General features: G+C 50.8%; 1 protein-coding gene across 2 annotated transcripts; it reads right to left on the bottom strand.

The window, feature by feature from the left end:
- Positions 1–474: 474 nt before the first annotated feature.
- On the bottom strand, positions 475–16,514 carry Atp13a1 (ATPase 13A1). 2 transcript variants are annotated; one of them, XM_027932122.2, is made up of 26 exons: positions 16,099–16,514; positions 13,584–13,673; positions 13,285–13,475; positions 11,549–11,621; positions 11,190–11,345; positions 11,017–11,086; positions 10,830–10,936; positions 10,217–10,346; positions 10,053–10,108; positions 9,743–9,869; positions 9,530–9,667; positions 9,329–9,449; positions 8,723–8,880; positions 8,236–8,411; positions 8,049–8,159; positions 6,874–6,999; positions 5,882–5,990; positions 4,218–4,417; positions 4,034–4,130; positions 3,015–3,175; positions 2,831–2,945; positions 2,553–2,749; positions 1,426–1,568; positions 1,137–1,248; positions 905–1,048; positions 475–803 (listed from the first exon to the last, which is right to left on the bottom strand). In XM_027932122.2, exons 1-26 carry the CDS (start codon positions 16,483–16,485, stop codon positions 693–695), a joined length of 3,606 nt encoding a protein of 1,201 aa, XP_027787923.2. In that variant the 5' UTR covers positions 16,486–16,514; the 3' UTR covers positions 475–692. The 2 variants fall into 2 exon arrangements, with proteins under 2 accessions (XP_027787923.2, XP_027787922.2); XM_027932121.2 differs by having other exon boundaries at positions 2,831–3,175; positions 16,099–16,511.
- Positions 16,515–19,090: the final 2,576 nt, after the last annotated feature.

Raw genomic sequence — 19,090 nt, 5'->3', positions numbered from 1 at the left:
GCTACTTACTCCACAATTTATTTTTTATTTCTGTGGTACTGGGGAAGGGAACCTAGGGCCTCACACATGCTAGGCAAGTGCTGTACCATTACATCCCTAGCTCACTACTCTGTAATTATTGAGTTTCAGTATGTCCCTTGAAAGGAAGGACACTATCAGTATTAGGGCTGAGCCACGGTTCTGGGTTACATCCTGGCTGTGAGACCCTGGCAACTGCCACCCTAATCTGTGATGTGAGGTTGGCACCACGGGATAGGACCCCAAGAAACATAACCCAAGTCCCCAGTATCTATAGTGGTGTGGATCATATTTTACACATCTAAGACACCACCAAGAGGAAGGCAAACTGTTGTATCAAGTATTTATGGAAGAGGGAAAAAGACAGCCAATCCTAACCTCTCCCAGTACCTGAGATTCACCTGGCTTGTGACCTGCAATAACCCCTGTGTGGCACAGACAACATGGAGGCAAGGCTTCTTAAAATCTTGGATGCTGCTTTATTTAACAAAGGGGCTATTTCCACAAGCCAGGCCAGCAGAGGGCTGTGGGGGCCCCAGTTCAGTCTTCCAAGGGCAAGGCCAGGAAGCCTCACCATGGGGGTAGGGGTGGGGGACACTGTTTCCTCCTGGGGCCCTGGCAGGGCTCCCGCCTGGTGGCAGCCAGGGTAGACGGTGGGTACCAGCACCGCCATCTCAGGAAGGCACTTTCAGCTTTGGGGTCCCCAGGAAGAACTGTAGGACACGGTCGGCCAGGAGCGCCAGGCAGAAGTCCAGAAGCAGGACCTGGGCGATGACGAGCTTGAACTGTTAAGAGCAGAGAGGGCTGATGAGTTGGGGACCTGTGGACAAGTCCTTGTAGGTGGGCCCAGGCTGAGCCCTAGATGTACCTCTGCAGGGCCACTCACCTCCACAGGGATGTCCACGAGGCCAAACTGGCTGTTGAAGTCAGGTGAGGAGCCGAGGAGCAGGCCAACAATGGCCAGGAGTGACACAGCCAGGCTCCACACCAGGGGCTTATTCTCGGGCAGGCTCTCCATGAAGGGTGGGCCCTGTGGGGACAGAGGGACAGATGGCTGCATGTGGTAGGGGCCAAGAGGACATGTAGCAGGGTGTGCTGGGCAAGAGGCCAAATCTCACCTTATAGTTGATGGCGAAGGTGGCCATCTGCATGGCCATGGCCATGATGTACACAGTGCTGTTAACTAGGGTCGGTTCAAACTCCTTGTACAGGTCCACAAACTGCTCCCGCCTGTAGAGATGCCGGGGGTGGGGGGGGGGTGGGAAGAACCCCTCCCTTGCTCATGAACCCACTATGGCTCCTTGGTACCCCATCCAAGATGACCCCCAGGCTCTTATAAACATCTGCACACATATCCTCCTGCCATTCCCAACCACAGACATTACTTCCTCTGGGGACAATACTTACTTCCCAGGGCTGCGGGCCTGGGCCTCACTGTACAGGTAGACAAGGCTCAGGAAGTGCACAAAGAACTGGAGCATAACCGTGAGGATTGTATATAGGTTGAAGATATTGGGCAGGGGTCGCTCTCGAGACAGGGTCTTCAGGGGCTGCAGCAGAAGGGTTGGGGGTGGGGTCAAGGCCTGGCTTGTCCTAGGACCACTCTACCCTTTCCCTCCTGGGAGGCCTTGTGCAGATAGTGGTCACAAAATGCTAGGGTAAGGCTGGCACTGCTGCCCTAGTCTGGATCCTGTCTATACACTCCCCACAGCAGCCTTGGGAGTCTTAAAGTCAAAAGCACATTGTTCCAATTCACCCATTTCCGCTGTAACAGAACCCACTCAAAGCCCTTTCTGAGGTCCATGAAGTATCCATGGATTAGCCCTACCAACCTCCCAACCTCTGGCCACTGGGGTGTCAGCCTGTGCATGCCAGGGACTTTATGCTCAGTTCTTGATTGCCAGCAGCTCCCTCTTTATGAGTGGGCCTGAAGATCAGCATGGCATAGGACTCTATAAGGAGGTCCCATGTAGCCTGTGACCCACTTAGTTGTTTTTTTTCTTTTGGTACTGGGGATTGAACCCATGGGAGCTTAACCACTGAGCTACATCCCCAGCCCTTTTTTGTGTTTTATTTAGAGACAGGGCCTCACTAAATTGCAGGGGATGGCTTTGAATTCACGAACCCTCTGCCTCAGCCTTCCGAGCCGTTGGGATTACAGACGTGCGACAACACGCCTGGCTTTCACTTAGTTTTTTTCAGGGCCCTGCATATCCTCTGAGTGCTTTTGGTAATTGTTTCCCCATCTGACCTCTCCTTGCCTATGGATTCTGGCTGAATCAAGACCCCAGCCTGTAAATTGTGGGGACCCCAGGGTATGCCACTCAGAGGTATCCTGGAATCTTGGCCTGCACCTGCCCTGCTGGTACATCGTACACAGCTTCTGGGCCCTGGATCCCCAACTATAACACAGAAATAAGAGTTCTCATTTTAGGGGCTGCTGTGAGGGTGAAAGGATAGCACATGTCAGGGCTTTTAACAGTTGGCCCTAGCTGGCCCTTGTGTCCTGGCCTTCCAGCACCTCCAGGGCCTACCTTGGAACGAGAGATGAAGAGGAAGCAGCCAGCCAGTAGCAGCCCCTGCAATGTGGCCTGGAAGTCGCTGAACTTGACACCTTCAAGGTACAAGACACTCTGGCTATAGGCCAGGATGAGGGCATTGAGTGCCAGGATCTTGAACATCTGCAGTGTGGTTACCAATGTGCAACGGCCCTGCTTGATCACGTGGCAGACTGTGGGGTGAGAAAAAGCAGGTGTGGGTGGGGTGCAGTGAAGGGATGGGCATGGGCTTAATGGTGGGTGCTGGGACTCACTGCACTGGATGGATGAGAGCTTAGAGGTGAACGGTGCTGCAATGCTGGCATCCCCCAATTTCACAATAGGTGTGCTTTCATCCTCGAGGTCCCGCAGCACCTGGCTTAGGCGGTCCTGTGGGTTGGATGGCAGAGGATCAGCCCTGGCCAAAGTGGGTACCAGCATCTCCCTCCATTGACTCACCCTTTGGGAAGTTGGTGGTTCCTCAGAGGGTAGAAGCCCCGACCTCTGCTTGGCCGTCCTGGAGGTGGCCCTAATACCACTGTTGTTCAGAACTGGGCTGTCCCGGGGCCGCCGTCGCCGCTCAACGACTCTCTCAGGGGCATTGGCAAGGAGTGCTACACCTGGTAAGGCAACAGGAGCAGGGGGTAAGTGAGGTCCTGAGAAACGGACTCCAGTGTATTTGTTCATAGCAGAACTGGACATGCCAGCCTCAGAACCTTTCACCTGACCCCCCTAAGGAGACCTCAGAAGATGTCCATTTTACTTTCAATAAACTACAAAGAAAGAAAAACAAAATCCACAACAAAAAAAGAAAACAAAAGCCACAACAAAAAAAGAAAACAAAAGCCACAACAAATACAACGAAAAATCACACTACAGAAAGAGTTACAACTACACTTTTTCCAAAAAAACTTACTGCCCAAAGAGGATAACAGGAGGAAGACAATCCTTCATACAATTCTTTAATAGGTAAAGCAATGGAACAATGGAAAACCTCAGAAACTACTTTAGGTTGACCTATTTTGTATTTTATTTAGAGACAAGAGTCTTATTGAGTTGCTTAGCGCCTCGCTATTTCTAAGGCTGGCTTTGAACTCACAATCCTCCTGTCTTAGCTTTTTGAGCCACTAGGATTACAGGCGTGTGCCACTATGCTCGGTTTAAAGTTTAACTTAACGCTGGTGTCCCTTTGACAGAGATCTCAGTCTATGAAGCACCAGCAATCATTTCAGCCCCTGGTTTTCTGAGTTGCCTTCCCCATTTGCCCCATCTCTCCCAAACTCTGTTCCTGTCTCTTGCACCACTTTGATGTCTGAATCATGGTGGCTCCCCCAATCCCTTGCACTGCTTCCTCACAGGAAGTGGTGCCTTCGTGACTACCCATGTGCAATCAAGGCCAAGTTTTCTTGCACAGTGATATGTGCCCAACAGCAGAACCCTGAAGGGACAAACAGCTGCCAGCTACTATTAGGGCTCACCCACATCGGCGTGCTTCAGGGCGCCCACGTCGTTAGTGCCATCCCCACACATGAGGGTCACGTAGCCCAGCTCCTTCAGACTGGTGATGACAAATTCCTGCATGACAGAGGCATGCTGAGTGAGGGCTGTGTGCCCACTCACAGGGTCCCCAGCAACCCTGTCTCCCTAGTACCCTGCACGCACCTTCTGTTTGGGGGCCACACGGGCAAACACCTGTACGTGGGGGATGATATGGAGTAGCTGCTGGGGGTCGGTGGCCTGAAGGTGGGCCAGGCCATCACCTGTGAGGCACAGTGCATGCTCCAGGGCCAATGTCTTTGGGGAGCCCGGGGACAGGGGTAGTACGATGCTGCCATCAATGGAACGCCACTCGCACATTTGGCCTGTGGGGCATCCAAGGTCAGGGAAGAGTGCTCAGCTACTTAGACTCTCCTCTCTAGAATCCCCCATCTTCCAACACCACCCCACTTCACCCCACCCCTGCCGGCCTGAGCCCTAGACACTTGGACCAATACCATAGCTCACCAAATACTTGCTCCTGCTCCTGCTCCAGGCACTCCACAGAGAATATTCACTGAACCCTTAGGTATAGCTGAGGGAACTAAGAACCTGAGCCTGAGCTATTTGCTTAAGATTACATGATGGAGCCAGATGCAAATCCAGACAGCCTGATCTCAGAAGTGAAACCACCCTTCACCTTGTGCAAAGCACCCTTGACATCGATCCCTCACCTAATGAACTCCCATCTTCATTGCCTGCCTGAAACCTGATTTTCCTAGGACAGCCTCCCTTCCTACTCTGAGAATGCTCTCATGTTGTGTGCTTTCTTTCTCTTTTTCCAGAACTTGGCCTTGGCTTGGATGCAGGAGTTGAGGATGAAGAGGCCAAGGCAGCACACCCCACAATGAACCACTCACCCTGGAAATGTCTCAAGTGGGAGGGAAACCAAGCTCCTCCTGGGTTTTGTTATGGCTGTTTATACCAGCTTTGTTGTCAACAATAGTTCTGACTGTTCCCTCTGGGCCACCTGTCCACAATCCCGGGGTTCCGGGATTGAGCTTTCTAAGGGGCAGCTGGCTAGTTGCAGGAGCCAGCCTGGTTGGACCCTACCCAGCAACTAACTGGCCCTGTAAACATTTGCCACCCATAGCCCTGTGATGCCACTGCTCCATGTAACTCCTCTCATGATCCTGTTGCACCTACCCAGGTCCTGCACTAAGCACACCCCATGCCCAGTGACATCAAGTGAACTTGGCCAAGTAGGTTCACTTCCAAACCTCTGTTTCCTTGGGTACAAAACAGGGCACCAATAGCTGCCTTAGTAGTTGGCCTTCCCCTCTGAGGTGTGGGCAAGATAAACTGTACTGTGCAGTGTGGGACAGGTTAGGACTGACATGGTAACATGCACCAAGCCATCTACCTGGGGATTGGTCATACTGAGCACTTGGCAGATGATGGTATCATTGGGTGCTGGGGAACCCAGCAGATCCCGAACTTGGGAAAAGAGAACTTGTACAGGGGCAGCCTGCTGGGCCCAAGATAGCTATGAGGAGGTGGCCAGTGAGCCAGTGTGGCTAGAGCAGCAGCCAGTGACACTGGGAACATGCAGAAAACCCAAGCTAGTGTGACCACCAGTGCCTCATTACTGTAAATTAACAATGCAGATCCTGGAACCAGTGTCCCAGTGACTGCCTGTAAGCTGCTCAATGACCTGGGGCTATGATCAGCAATATCACCATGGCAATGGGTGACTGAGGATACTGCTATCACTGAGGCAGGCTGCTGGGACAGGAGCTGTTCCTGGCCTAGGGTCTCCCCTGTGTCCCTTCCCTGTGCCAGAGCCTCACCTTTGTCTGAGGGAGGCTGCAGGATGAGCGTGTGGGCCTTTTCAATGAAGTGCAACTCCTGGGCCACGTGGCAGGCAGTGAGTGGGTTGTCGCCTGTGATCATGACCACCTTGGGGAGACAAGGGTGAAGGTTTAGCAAGGTAGGCCTGGCAGGGCAGAACCCCAGCCTGGAGAACTGGCCATCACATCTCTAAGACGAGATATGGAGGGAGGTCAGTCCTCTAAGGTTGACCCCAAATGGGGCTTGGGCCACAATCCACCCGACCCCATTTGGGTGCTGCACAAATGATGTGTATGTGAGTCTGAGTCCTGAGAATATCCATAAATTATTTTCAATCCCAATTCTCCATAACTTTTGTTTACAATACAAATTAAGCATCAGCCTCTGTATAGACCCTCTTGGCTTGGTAGTTTCCTATGGGAGGAACATTCTGGCAATGGGAAGGATGGACTGTGACCTTTGAGAGCCTGGTAGGAACCAATCAGCCTATCATGGAATTGCTACCCCTGGGACTGACTACCTATCTCCCACAACCTAAAAAAAATTCTCAAGTTTCAAAACAGAAAAAAAACAAACCACCAGAGACAGACAAAAACAACTAGGAAAAGGGTAGGGTGCAGCTCAGTGATAGAGTACTTGCTGAGCATATGCAAGGCCCTGGGTTTTGCCCCAACACTGTAAAAAATATAACAAAACCATCAGGACAGACAGGAGCCACCACCCTCATTTCCCTCACCACCAGCTTTAGCTTTAAGCTTCTTTTTCTCTAGGACAGGGCTGGGGTGACGGAGTGGGGAGAACAGCCCCTGCTTCCCAGGGATACTGGGAGATGTGTGGAGGTGACATGAGAAGAGCCAAGAGTGTCCTAGAGTGTCCTCTGGTTGGGACAGAGCGAGCACTGCAGGTATGACTGCACCTGGCTAAAATCTCACTACTGAGACTATAAGGCTGACATTGTTCTCTGCTGCCACCTCCCTGGCCCATGCCATACCCGATGGGATGCATTCTGAATCTCTCGAATAACAGCCTTGGAGTCAGCCTTGAGTGGGCAGGAGACCACGATGAAACCGACAAACTTGAGGCTGCATTCCAGGGCTTCACGCTTGACCTCCCGGGCCTGTGGACAGATGTGAGGAACCTTTACCATTGGTTCCTCTGCCAGTCCCCACTTGGCACTTCCCGTAGAGTGGAGATAACAGTCCCTTTCTCAGGAACTAGAGCTTCATGTAACAGTGCTGGGTGTGGGGGATGGAAGGAAAGATCCTGTCCTTAAAGGACAGTTAGGCTAGGGTCAGGGGAGGTATAAGGAAGATGCTAGGCATTCTTGACGGATGGAGTCTGGCAGTAGTTGGTGTCTAGGTTTTTGGATCATGCCTCTACCTTCTGGTTGTGGACATGGGCATATCATGGAACCCTTAAGGCTTAGCTTCCGAGTCAATAAGGTTGGGACTCTTTCCTGTAGCCAATTACCCTTATCTCCCCTGTACCTTCAGGGAACTCCCAAGATACCAAGAGAAAGAGATGATAAAAGAGAATCACAGAAAACAGAGTACTGAGTGCCACCATAGAGATGGGGAAATGGGGTGGACAGGGTTCGAGATGGCATCTGGGGGCATGGGGAAGGCTTCAGAGATCATGGCTCTTGAAAAAGGCAAGGGCCTGTGCCACTGGGGAGCAGAGGGCTCCAGATTCAGGAGCAAGACAGTGACCACAAGGAAGAACACGTGCTGGCTATGAGCCTAGACTTGACCTGGGGCCCTGCACACAATGCTACAACCTGACATTAAGTTCTAGAAGGATGCTGAGGATGTATGTAAGCAGCCTGAATAAGGGCCAAGGGACAGCAGGCAAAGGGGAAGCTGTTGGCATTGGACGGGGGAGAAGAATTTGTGGATGAAGAGATGTGGGCTGAAAGCTGAGGATGCTGCTAAGACCTTTCAGCGACCAGGAAGTATGGAAGGGAAGGAATGCGGCTGGGAGATGGGAATCTGCAACACCTGCCACTCCCTAAGGAGGGTACACAGGACATGCCAGAGTGGGGACAGGAGATGAAGCCCAGATGTGCTCCAGGCGACACAGTCCCATGGTTGAGATCTGAGATATAAGGTAGAAGCTGGAGGAAGGGAGGTGACAGGAGAATGGCAGATGAAAAGCCTAGATCCTTACCTGCTGGTGGGTAAGGTGCCCTAGCTCCTTGTACCCCAGTGCGAGGACGCGGGCTCCTTCTCGTGAGATCTCAGTGTGGATGTGGTGGTAGTCAGGCGGGCACTGGGAAAACTGCAGGGAATGCAGGGGGATGTCACTGTCTGTCCCTTGCCCTCCCCACCTCTCTCCAGGACCAGGGCAGGCTCACCATGGAGTGCAGGGTTTCAGGGGCCCCCTTCACAGCCGCGATGTAGCAGAGGTCAGTGGAGCCGAGCTTCTCATAGGAGGCGAGCACGGACATTCGTTTTAGGGCACTGGCAAAATGAAAGCGCTGGTGAATTTTCAGCCCCTGAGTTTTAATACTTCGGGGGAATACTTTCTCATCTGGAAACAAATAAGTACGAGTCCTGAGGGGCTTTGCTCCAAAGAGGCAGCCAAGCCCCCACCTCTCCGCCCAGCCTCCCCACCTCCTTCCCTCCCGGGGGTCAGAGCTGGGAGACCTGAGCTTGGAGAATGCTAGCACTGTGGCTTCTGCCAGAACAGCGTGGATTCCAATCCAGGAGGACACCCAAGGATGTGGACTGTCCCGGGACTGAGGTGAGCCTGTGCCCACTGGTCTAGGCTAACACTACAGTTGTGGGCCCACCTGCCCAAAGAGAGGTAACCCATGACAGCCTGAAACTCTAGCCCCTCACCTTTGGTCAGTGTCCAGTCCACGGCTGTGAGCATGGCCTTCTCAAGGGGGTCACCCACAAGGGTGCCATCATCAAGCTGCATAAGGGAGTGGCATGAGGCCAGGGCACGGTGTGTTTCTACAGGGATGCTGGACACTGGGGTCACCTCCTTCCCATCTCTGCAAGGACGGGGAGTAGCTGGTTATAGGACAGAGGCAAACCAGTTGGAGCTGTACCTCTACCAGGGGAAGGACCCCAGGAATTCCAGAAAGGGACAGCGGGATGCACCCTAACAAAGCACTTGTTCTGTGTCCTTGGATAGGAGTCTGGGTCCTCATGAGACTGTACCAGCCTCACAGAAGGCCCGAGAGATCGTGTACTGTGCATGAAGTCACATGGCTGGTGTGGAGTGGAGGTTGGGCTGGCTGCTCTGGGCTTGAACTGAGCTCTCATGCTGATACACTTATTCTAATAGAGGACAACAGGGGGAACCTCAGGAAGCAGACCTTTGAGACAGGGCTTCTGGCAGGTCTTCACTTCAAGGGTCTGGGCTAAACTGTTTATCTCTTGATTTCCCAGAAGCCCCTTTGCTGGGCACCCTTAAGGCCCACAGTCTCTGACACTCACCTTAGCCCAGCCACACCACGCACCACTAAGCTGTCACTGGTCAAGGTTCCTGTCTTGTCAAAGCAGCACACCTCGACCTTGCCCGCAAAGGGGATCCGGAAGGGCTCCGTGCAGTACATGTCTGAGGAGTGGGAGTCAAAAGTCAGGGATCCCATCAAGATCCAGTGTAGTCAGTACCCCAGAACCACCTTTCACACTCACAGAGCTTGGCCAGGGCAATGAGGGAGGTGTTGACAGCTAGGGACAGCTCGATGGGCAGCTCAGGGGGTACAACCGAGGTGAGGATCAGGGTGCACTCCAGAAACAGCTTGTAGCGGTTCCGGCTGGGGTCCTTAGTGCCTGCAGAGACAGGGCCTGCCAGTCTGAAAGCCAAGAGGGCAGGGTCTCAAAGAGGGGTAGGGCCATGTTGCTTACCTTCAATCCACACATAGGCAGCCGCTGCAATGGCAAAGACCAGGAGGAAAAGGATAAAAATGAAGGTCTCCAGGTTGTTTGCGGTCACCCTCTTGACCCCAAAGAGAATTGTGCGCAGCAGCTTGCCCTAGAGGGATAGAAGGACAGAAGCCTTTTCTGGTGGGAGACCTGCAAGAGAATGGTGGTCTTCCCTGCCTGAGAGCATCAAGGCCAGATTTTCTATATTCTGGGGTTGAAAAGGGTCAATATTTCAGCCATCCAGTACCAACCCTGGGGCCCGTCCTCCCTAGCCCTGGTCAAAGCCTCGCACCTGGGAAGTGTTGAATCCGGTACGCAGGACATAAGCCACACACCCATTGTCAACCGCTGGGGAGACAAACAGAGCCATCGTCATTCAAGTACCTCATGATCAAGCAGATGTGGGGAGGAGGGGTTGGGAGACAGGGTACCCTTAGACACCCCTGAGGCACCTACGCTTCAGGCCTGTGGTGGCCTTCTGTGGGGGTATGTGTTGTACCACCTTGGTGCCCCCAAAGATGACATGGAGCCGGGAGTCAGCTTGGAGGTCCAGCACCCGGTCTGGGTTAAGGTCTTCAATTGGCTCCTAGGCGGGGAAGAAAGATGAAAGGTCTTGATGGTCATCCCCCACCTTAGACTCCTTGGTGAGAGTCTCTGGAGAGCTACACCCTGAGGCTGCGATGAGCCAGTCTGACCCCCATGGGTTTTTGTGCCTGACCTAGCAAATTCCACCCAGCCCTCAGGTCTCTGCCTTCACCAGAGACAACAGGCCTTTCCCTGTCTTCTCTCTGCATACATGTGCAGCACTGATACCCCATGACCCCACACCTGGCCTCCTGGTTTCTCTTCGCCTGCCTCAGTCTAACATCCCAAGGTGTCTGGATATACGCCAGATGTCTGCAGTCTCTCACTTCCACTCCCCAATACTACCCAACACCCCGCCCCCCGTCCATGGCATTAACTTGAGTCCACTTTGCCTCCTCCATCTGTGCCTGGAAAGGACCCCAGCTCAACCACTCTCTTGGCCCACACACCAAAGTGGACTGAGGACCCCCCATCCCCCAAGCACCTTCATTTGTGGCACCGACTCCCCTGTGAGCATGGCCTCGTCCACGATGCAGCGGCCCCGCAGCAGCAGCACATCACAGGGCACTAGGTTTTCCTGGGGGGAGCGGCCTGTGGGGGAAGGGTGAGAGAACTGGCCAGTGGCCCTGAGGAAGGGGCTTCCACCTAGATATCACAGAAAGAGGTCTCACCGATGGAGACAATGTCCCCGGGAACAATCTCATCACTGGCAATGGGCCTCCACTTGCGGTTTCGGTAGACCTATATGGGGGTGTGTTTGTCAGTACAAAAGACACACCTGTGCTATGCTTACCCCAAGAATGGGCAAGGATGCCCCCACCCCAGACATCCCTGCTGGTTGTACCTGTATCATGTGGGGCTTATTGCCCATCTTCCGGATCTCTGACATGTTCCGCATCTGTTGCTGCACCAATGAGGCCTCAAAAGCCACCAGCATGGACAGTGTGAAGACACTGTAGTACCAGTACTCATCCAGACACCAGAGCCCCACGCAGAACACCTGTGGGACACTGGACTGTCCAACCCTGCTCACCTGTCCTGCCCCCTGGAACCCTGTGCACCTGAGGGATACAAGTTCCACCCACAGGCTCTGACCCATGAGGACAGGGAGGTTTGGGGATTTGGAGGTGGCAGACAGACTTGTACTGGCTGTGAAAGACCCAAGGGAGAGGACAGGAATAAGGACCAGACCTGCTCCTTTACCTGAAAGACAAAGAAGGGGGCTGTGGCTCTCTCCTTGAAAAGCTCAGAGAAGTCAGGCACCACCATCTCAGCCCTGCAAAAGACCATACCCCACATCCAGTTACTGATGCAAAGCCACTGAGGTGCAAAGACCCTATCCTTGACACCTCCACCTGGGGACACTGTAGGCCTCCAGGAGAAACGAGGAGCCAGGTATGGTAAGCTTCCAGATAGGAAGCTCCACTAAGCCATGATTCCTCCTTGGCTCTGTTGTGCCCAGTGCTGACACACTGACCACATAGTCCTCTGCTCTGCAGAACCCAGGCTTCAGAATCTGCAACAGGCTCTTCTGGCATCACCCACCTAGAGGGCCTGGGGCAAGATCAGAACCCTGCCACCTGGTCAGGTGAAACAACAAATAGAAGAGTGACCAAACAAGGGGAGCCCTTGCAGAGGGTACTGATAGCTGGGCACTGGCAGTGGTTTTCCATTTTGGGTTCTCTTGGGGGTCTAAAATACAGAGCCTCAGTCCTACCCCCAGTGGAACTAGGATTACCTATCTTCCCGAATAAAATCCCTGGAATTCAGAGAGCTTGGCTCAAGGGCGTCTTCTGTGGCACTGTATGGTAGCCCAGTCTAAGGCCCAACCAATGAGGGAATGAAGGGACATGCCCAGATATAATGGGATGTGAGATGATGAAACCAAAGAATGATCCCACTGTTGTAAAAACAACCCATAACAACAGGGCTCCCATCCTGTATCCTGTTAGGGGCCTCTACTCAAGGGAAAATGTCATGAAATAAAATATCTATGCCACTTCATTTATGTGGCCCACCTCAGGCTAGGGGAGATGGTAAATGCTTCTTCGAAATCTTCACCTTACATAGACAGTCATGGTAAACACCTTTATAATTTCCTGAAAATCACTGCGCCAGTAAAGAATCCCTTGAGATATCTTGTGTGTTTCTAGGTAGAGGACCATTGCCACAATGGCCAGGATGGGAGCTTGACAGGGTCTGAAGTCCAGCTTCATGCTGTCCCTTCCTGGATGCATGCCAGCACATGTGGTTTTGGTAAAGATTGAAGGAGAAAGTGCATATGGAGCATCTGTCATTCTACTCAGTACAAAAGAATAGCTATTATGACCATCAATGTCATTCTTTTTTCACTAGGGATGAAATTCAGGGTCTTCCACACATGGGTTCTACCAGTGAGCTCCACCTCTGGCCCTACTAAAATCCTTTTCTGTGTGTGTGTGTGGCAGGGTGCTGGGTATCCAACCCAGGGTCTTGCTTTTGCTAGGCAAATGCTGTACCACTGGGCTATATCCCCAGGTTTTCCTCAGGCTGGCTTGAACTCATAATCCTCCCACTTCAGCCTCTTGAGTAGCTGGGATTACAGGTGTGTACCATAACATACCTGGCTAGGGACAAAAGTTTAAAGAACAAATTTAAAAGAGGAAATTGCAAGAACAAAATAAAAACTGCTGCTGAGGAAGGCCATGGACCACGCTCCCTTGAGAAGTAGCATGTTTAAGAGTCTCACACCATGGGGCAAGGGTCTTCATTCTAGGCCCTCTGGCAATTTGTGTCAGCAGACAAGTTTGAGGGAGATAGAGTACAGCATGTTTCTCAAAGGTGCTATGTTCACCTGATATGTTTGGCTAAAAGGCAGATACCTGTCTCACATCTTGGACACCCTAAGCAGGGAGCAGAGCAGGGTAGAAATGCCAAAGGGGCCAACAACAGGGACTCACTTATTGCTCCCAAATTTCTTCTCAGCTGCTCGGATCTCTGCATCTTCCTGGAACCCTCTGTTGCTCTGATAATATGAGAAGGTGTTTCCCACAGGAAAGGCCACAGGGAGGAATTGCTTTTTCTCAAGAGCATCATAGGAATACTTGATCTTTTGGAATTCAAAGGACAGCACCTCAAGCCCATCTTCACCCTGCAGTAGAAGGTATGTTTGTGACAGAGGACTCTGACCTGAGGGATATCAGTATCCAGGAATCCCTCCCAAGCCCTTGATCTGGGTGGCCCAGTAGGTGGTCCCTACCTCATCACGATGCAGGGCCACGAGCTCCGTGGAGCCATTGTTGGGGGTCGGTACCACCTTTACGAAGGTCGCTTTGCTAGGGTTGTATTCCTGCCAGAGGCAAAGCATTGCCACTGAGCCCTTTTCAACCCAAGGGTCCACAGCTCCCATGGGTGGGGGCATGTGGGCACAGCAGCTGCATGGTCATGTTCCAAACATATCACTGGGCTCTGACACTGGCCTGCCCATTTTCCAGCCTGTCATTGTATAAGGGGCACCACCTCACTGTGCCCCTGACCCCATATCATGAAACTGGAGTCATGGATAGCACCCAACACCCAGGGCTGTGAATCAACTCACATGTTCCTACCATGTATGAAGCCCTAGGTTTGATCTCAACACAAAGAAAAAAAAAAAAAAAAAAAGAGGAAGAATGATAGCTGGCACTTAGTACAAGCTCCCTCACAGCTCACCCCTTACCACTCTGTCTCTCCCCCATCCCCTATTCTTGTTGTGTAGTCTAACACACAAGGTTTATCCATGTCTGAACAAAGGGCCTTGGTATATGCCCTTTTCTCTACCTGGAACACATCATACAGTTGGCTCCCCTGATGCCTTCAGGCCTTTACTTATATGTCACCCTCTCAGAAGCCCTTCCTGGCTGCCCCACCTAAAGTTCCCTGGCAATGGCCCCATGCTTATCTCAATGTTGTCTCTTTTTCTTGTGGTGTTGGAGATCAAACTCAGGGACTTGCACATGCTAGGCAAGTGCTGTACCATTGAGCTACACCCTCATCCTTTTTTGGTTATTTTATTTTGAGATAGGGTTGCCTAGTCTGGCCTCAAATCTGTAATAGAGCAGCTGGGATTTCAGGCAGTGCCTCAATGTTATCTCTTTTTAGCATCAACTGCTGAACGAGTTATTTCTCCCACCAATGCCACAAAGGCAGTTGACTTTGCCTGTTCTGTTCGTGCTGTTTACCTAAGACACAGGAAGTACTCCCTCAATCCTGTGTGCTGTATTCTTTCCATGGTTGCTGTTAGACCCTCCTTTTCTGCTAGACCCTGTGATGACTGGGGGGGAGAAGAAGGGGATAGGAGCATGGTCATGACTCTAACAAACTGCCATGAAGGGAGTAGACTAGACACGGAAGCAGGCATAAAACAGCAGTAAATATATAACTACAAACTCTGGTAATGCCATGAGAGAAAAGTACAAAATATATGGTGCTGATTCCATGGTAGGCACTTTGCAGATTTCATTTCAGCTCTTCATAATTGCACTTGGAGGTAGGTGTTACTGTTCTCTCTTTACAGGAGGGAGAAACTGAAACTCAGAGAGTAGAACCACCCATCTGAGTTGTGATCAGTCTCTCCTAACTCCAAGGGTGTTTAGCTCCTCCCTGGAAAGGAAGTTCACAGCTACACTGTTTTAGCTGCAGACCAAAGGGCAGCTAAAAGCCAGTGAGGATGGAGAATGTCACAATCCTCAAATCCCCTTCCTTTAATTGTCTATTGCTGGGGTCTTTCATTGTCACCAAGCCCAGAAGTTTCTCCCCTGGGATGTTTTACTGGAGGGGAGAATGGGTTCACACTGTCAGGAGAAAGAGGATCCAATGCATATTAAGAGCCAAAGAAAGTGGCTCTATCTCATCCTGCAACTCCTGTTGCTGTCCCCTTTTCCTCTTCTTGAGGTCAACACACACCTGGGATTAGAAGGGAGTCTCACTGGAGGCAGACCTCAGTGTCCAGGGCTCCAAACTTGCTGGTATGTAATGAGGCAGGCACAGCAGGTGGTAGTGTAGTCACTGGATGTCAACTGCCAATCTAGGGCAGTTCGTGGTCACCACCTTCTGTAGCAGCACTCATTCATTTAGAACTCTGGACTGAGGGTCACATGCACTGCCTTGCAACTGTATTCTGAGTAGTCCTCACCATCACCACCCTTAAAGATAGTCATTATGAGACTTCAAGCTATTAAGCTGCTTACTTACAAATAGCTCACTTTAAACATTGCAACTCACTGCATTTCATGCTTTTTTGATCTAGCATAGCTAGGAGGCTGAACATTTGCACAGCGTTACTTGGTTATAGGACCAGGCATCACAGATGGGGGGAACCCACCCCACAGATCTAGCCTCACACTTTGAAAATCAAAATAGGAGACATTCCAGAAGGCAGGCAGGACTGTTTCTGGAGAAACAACAGAGTATTTGACAGTGTGGGAGCTAGCACTAACACGTCCTATCAAACAGCAACATATGCTGAGCCCTGCACAAGTCTTACAGGTATGACATTATTGAATTTAAATTAATGTACCCAGAGAAAACGAAATAAATCCACACCTGGATCGCACAGCAAGTCAGCAACGGGGTCAAGATTAAGCCTGAGCCAAAGGGTAGAGGGCGCCAATGGGGACTCAGTCCTAGCAGATGGGGAGGATCCGGACGTGCTGGGGACCTACAAGATTGCTGCAGCTGGGATCCGTGGCGAGGCCCAACTGAGCCAGGGGTCGGGCTTGTGCGCGCGCACTTACCGGGGTGCAGGTGAGCGCGCAGTGCGCGTGCACGGACCAATGCCCCGAGAGGACGGTGAGCGCGTGCGCGAGGCAGATAGTGGCCAGCACAAGCAGCGCGGCCTCGGGGATCTGAGCCCAGCTACTGCCCCAGCCCCAGCAACCGGCGGCCGCAGCGCCCAACCACGCTGGGTAGAGCAGACCCGCGAACGGCAGCACGGTGAGGCGCCGCAGCAGAGCGAGCCGCCGGTATGGCCACACAGCGGCAACCAGCTCGTCGCCGCTTGCTATGAGCGCTGGCCCGGCAGCAAGGAGCGCGTGCGGTTGCAGTCCAGGCTTGGGCTGCCCGTCGGGCCGGGCCCCACAAGACCCGGCCCCGCAGGGCACCGTGTTGCCCACCGCCGCCATCTTTCCCAGCGCCGCGCTCGTTTCCGGGCAGAGGCACCGCCTCACTTCCGATATGTTACTTCCGGTGAACCCCGATCACCGCCATGGTGGACCTGGCAGTAGGAAGCACCAGGGCAACCAGGAAGGCTGGGTCCGGAAGTGGTTACTCAGGGAGCCGCCATAACAGCCTATGGTCGGTAGAAGAGAAAAGGCGTCGCCATGACAGGGCCTCAAAGCCCTAAATCGGCCTTCCCCCGCTGCCACGCCGGATTATGACCGGAAAGGACAAAGCAGGGAGGGCAGGCTGAGCGCCACCATGACAACCTGAACAGGAAGAGGCGAGCCTTCCTCGGAGACTTCACCAGCTCCGGCCATGAGGGGCGGAGCCTGGAGAGTGAGAAGAAGGGGCCAGTCTAGGAAGAGGGGAGTTGAGGGACTGGGTCCGTTACGGGGCGTGGCCTGTCATGAGGGCGGGGCTTGTGAGAGACTGGACGGGATGCCTCTCCTCCGGGACTGGCAGGACTACAGAGCCGACCTAGAACACAACTATACCTGATCAGAGCTGTAACAGACATACACTCTAAAGTCATGGTTTAAAATTAGAAAGTGAAAATCGGCGATTATGTGAAATTATATATTATTATGTATTACTCAACTGTTGTGTTGCACAAATGCTATTATTGAACACAACTACAATAGGACTACTAAACACTGCCAATTAATAGTAATTAATAGGATGAAACAATTAGTATGTGTGAGAAAATAATAATAGTATTTTAAATGTATCTGTGTCATGGCAATTTCTCTAAACTCCTTTTAAGATTTTTTTTATTGCATGTTTCAATTTCGTGGGCTCTATTGTTGGGTTTTGGTTTTGCTTCTGTTTTTTGTGGTTCTTGTTAACCTGGGCGTAGGTGTGCTAGGCAAGCACTCTACTAACTGAGTTACATCCCCAGCTCCTATTGTTGGGTATTCCTTTTTTTTTTTTTTTAAGTTGTTGATGAACCTTTATTTTATTCATTTATATTTATATGTGATGCTTAGAATTGTAAGTCATTGCCTCACACATGCTAGGCAAGCCCTCCACCACTGAGCCACAACTCCAGCCCCTGTTGTGTATTCTTAAGATACATACATTTAAAACTTTGTAAGTCCATATCAGTGGTGCATACTGATTATCCTAGGGACTAGGGAGGCAGGAGAATTGAAAGTTCAAGGCCATCCTGGGCAACTTATTAGCAAGACCTTGTCTTAAATAAATAAATAAATAACCAACTCCTTAACACCACATAAATCTCTCTCTTTTCCCATCCCAAATACATACATATAGGGTCATGTCTTAAGTTAAATATATGTCAAAAATTCTTTTTTTTGTGTGTGTGTGGTGATACTAGGGATTCAACATGGCCTTGTGCAAACTGCACAAGCTACATTCATAGCCCATTCCAAAAGAAAGATTTATTTTTATTTTTATTTTTTTTTTAATTTTTAGACAGGGTCTTACTAAAATTGCCCAGTATGGCTTCAAATTTGCAAACCTCTTGTCTCATCCTCCCAAGTAACTGGGATTGTAGACCTATGCCACTGCTCAAAAATGTATCTAAGTTGATGTGGTATGTGCCTTTAATCCTAGCTATTCAGGAGGCTGAGGCAGGAGGATTGTAAATTCAAGGCCAGCCTTGAAAATTTAGTAAGACCCTGTCTAAAAATAAAATTTAAAAGGAGTGTAGGTGTGGCTAGTGGTAGAGGGCTTGCCTAGCTTGTGTGAGGTCCTGGGTTGGATCCCCAGTTCTGCAGGGTAAAAAGTGCATTTAATACACCTAACTTACTTGATACACCTTAGCAACACAATACATTGTAGAGAATCAATTGTTTCCCTTGTGATCACATAGCTAACTGGGATCTGCAAACTGCTGCCCTTCTCTGCATCATGAGGGAGTATCATACGGCACATAACTAACCTGAGGGAAAAAAATAAAAATTAAAAATTTGATGTATAATTTCTACTGAAACTTAATTTTCAAACTGTTATAAAGTTGAACTTTTGTAAGTCAGGATCCATCCATAATTCATGTTGCTTAGATGTATCATTATTTGCTCCAACCTGAAGTGTGACTTTCCATTTAGAGAGCATGTGTAATCCGGCATGTTTTCACAAATAATGTCTGGGTTTTGGACTAGAAATGTAGCTCAGCGGTAGAGTGCTTGCCTAGCATGCGTGAGATTAACAGAGAAGGAATAGGAAACTGTAACCTTAAATCTGAGAAGCTCTATAAACATCCTCACGATTATTCCCAAGGCTTAATCTTAGAGTATTATGAGTCCAATTAGTTCATTCATACATACATTGCTAGGCTAGTTTACACAATCTATTTTTTAGACTAAATAAAAGCAATGGAAAAATCTTGGAGACTTATGAGTACATTCCAGATTCTTTATCTATTAACTAGATGATGTCAACCTAGAGTTCCTGAAAGAACCAGACCACTGTAACCTGCCCTGTGCTCCATAATTAAGACAGTTGAGTTCACCATGTTGTCACTACCCTCACATATTTCTCATGTTCACTATTTATAAAGTTTCTTTTCAAAGAAAAACAGGAGATCCCCAAAGCACATGTCATTTT

This window comes from Marmota flaviventris, chromosome 1, assembly GCF_047511675.1.
Source record: "Marmota flaviventris isolate mMarFla1 chromosome 1, mMarFla1.hap1, whole genome shotgun sequence".
Lineage (NCBI taxonomy): Eukaryota > Metazoa > Chordata > Mammalia > Rodentia > Sciuridae > Marmota > Marmota flaviventris.
This window is presented reverse-complemented; position numbering and strand designations above follow the sequence as displayed.

Bases quoted from the DNA above. Each gene is read 5' to 3' on its own strand.
- Atp13a1 (XM_027932121.2), bottom strand. From the start codon at position 16,485: ATGGCGGCGGTGGGCAACACGGTGCCCTGCGGGGCCGGGTCTTGTGGG. The intron at 9,870-10,052 runs GTGCGAGGCTTT...CTATCCCTCTAG, and splicing joins CCGGATTCAACACTTCCCAG to GGCAAGCTGCTGCGCACAAT. The intron at 4,131-4,217 runs GTGCGTGCAGGG...TCTGTCATGCAG, and splicing joins GTGTGGCCCCCAAACAGAAG to GAATTTGTCATCACCAGTCT.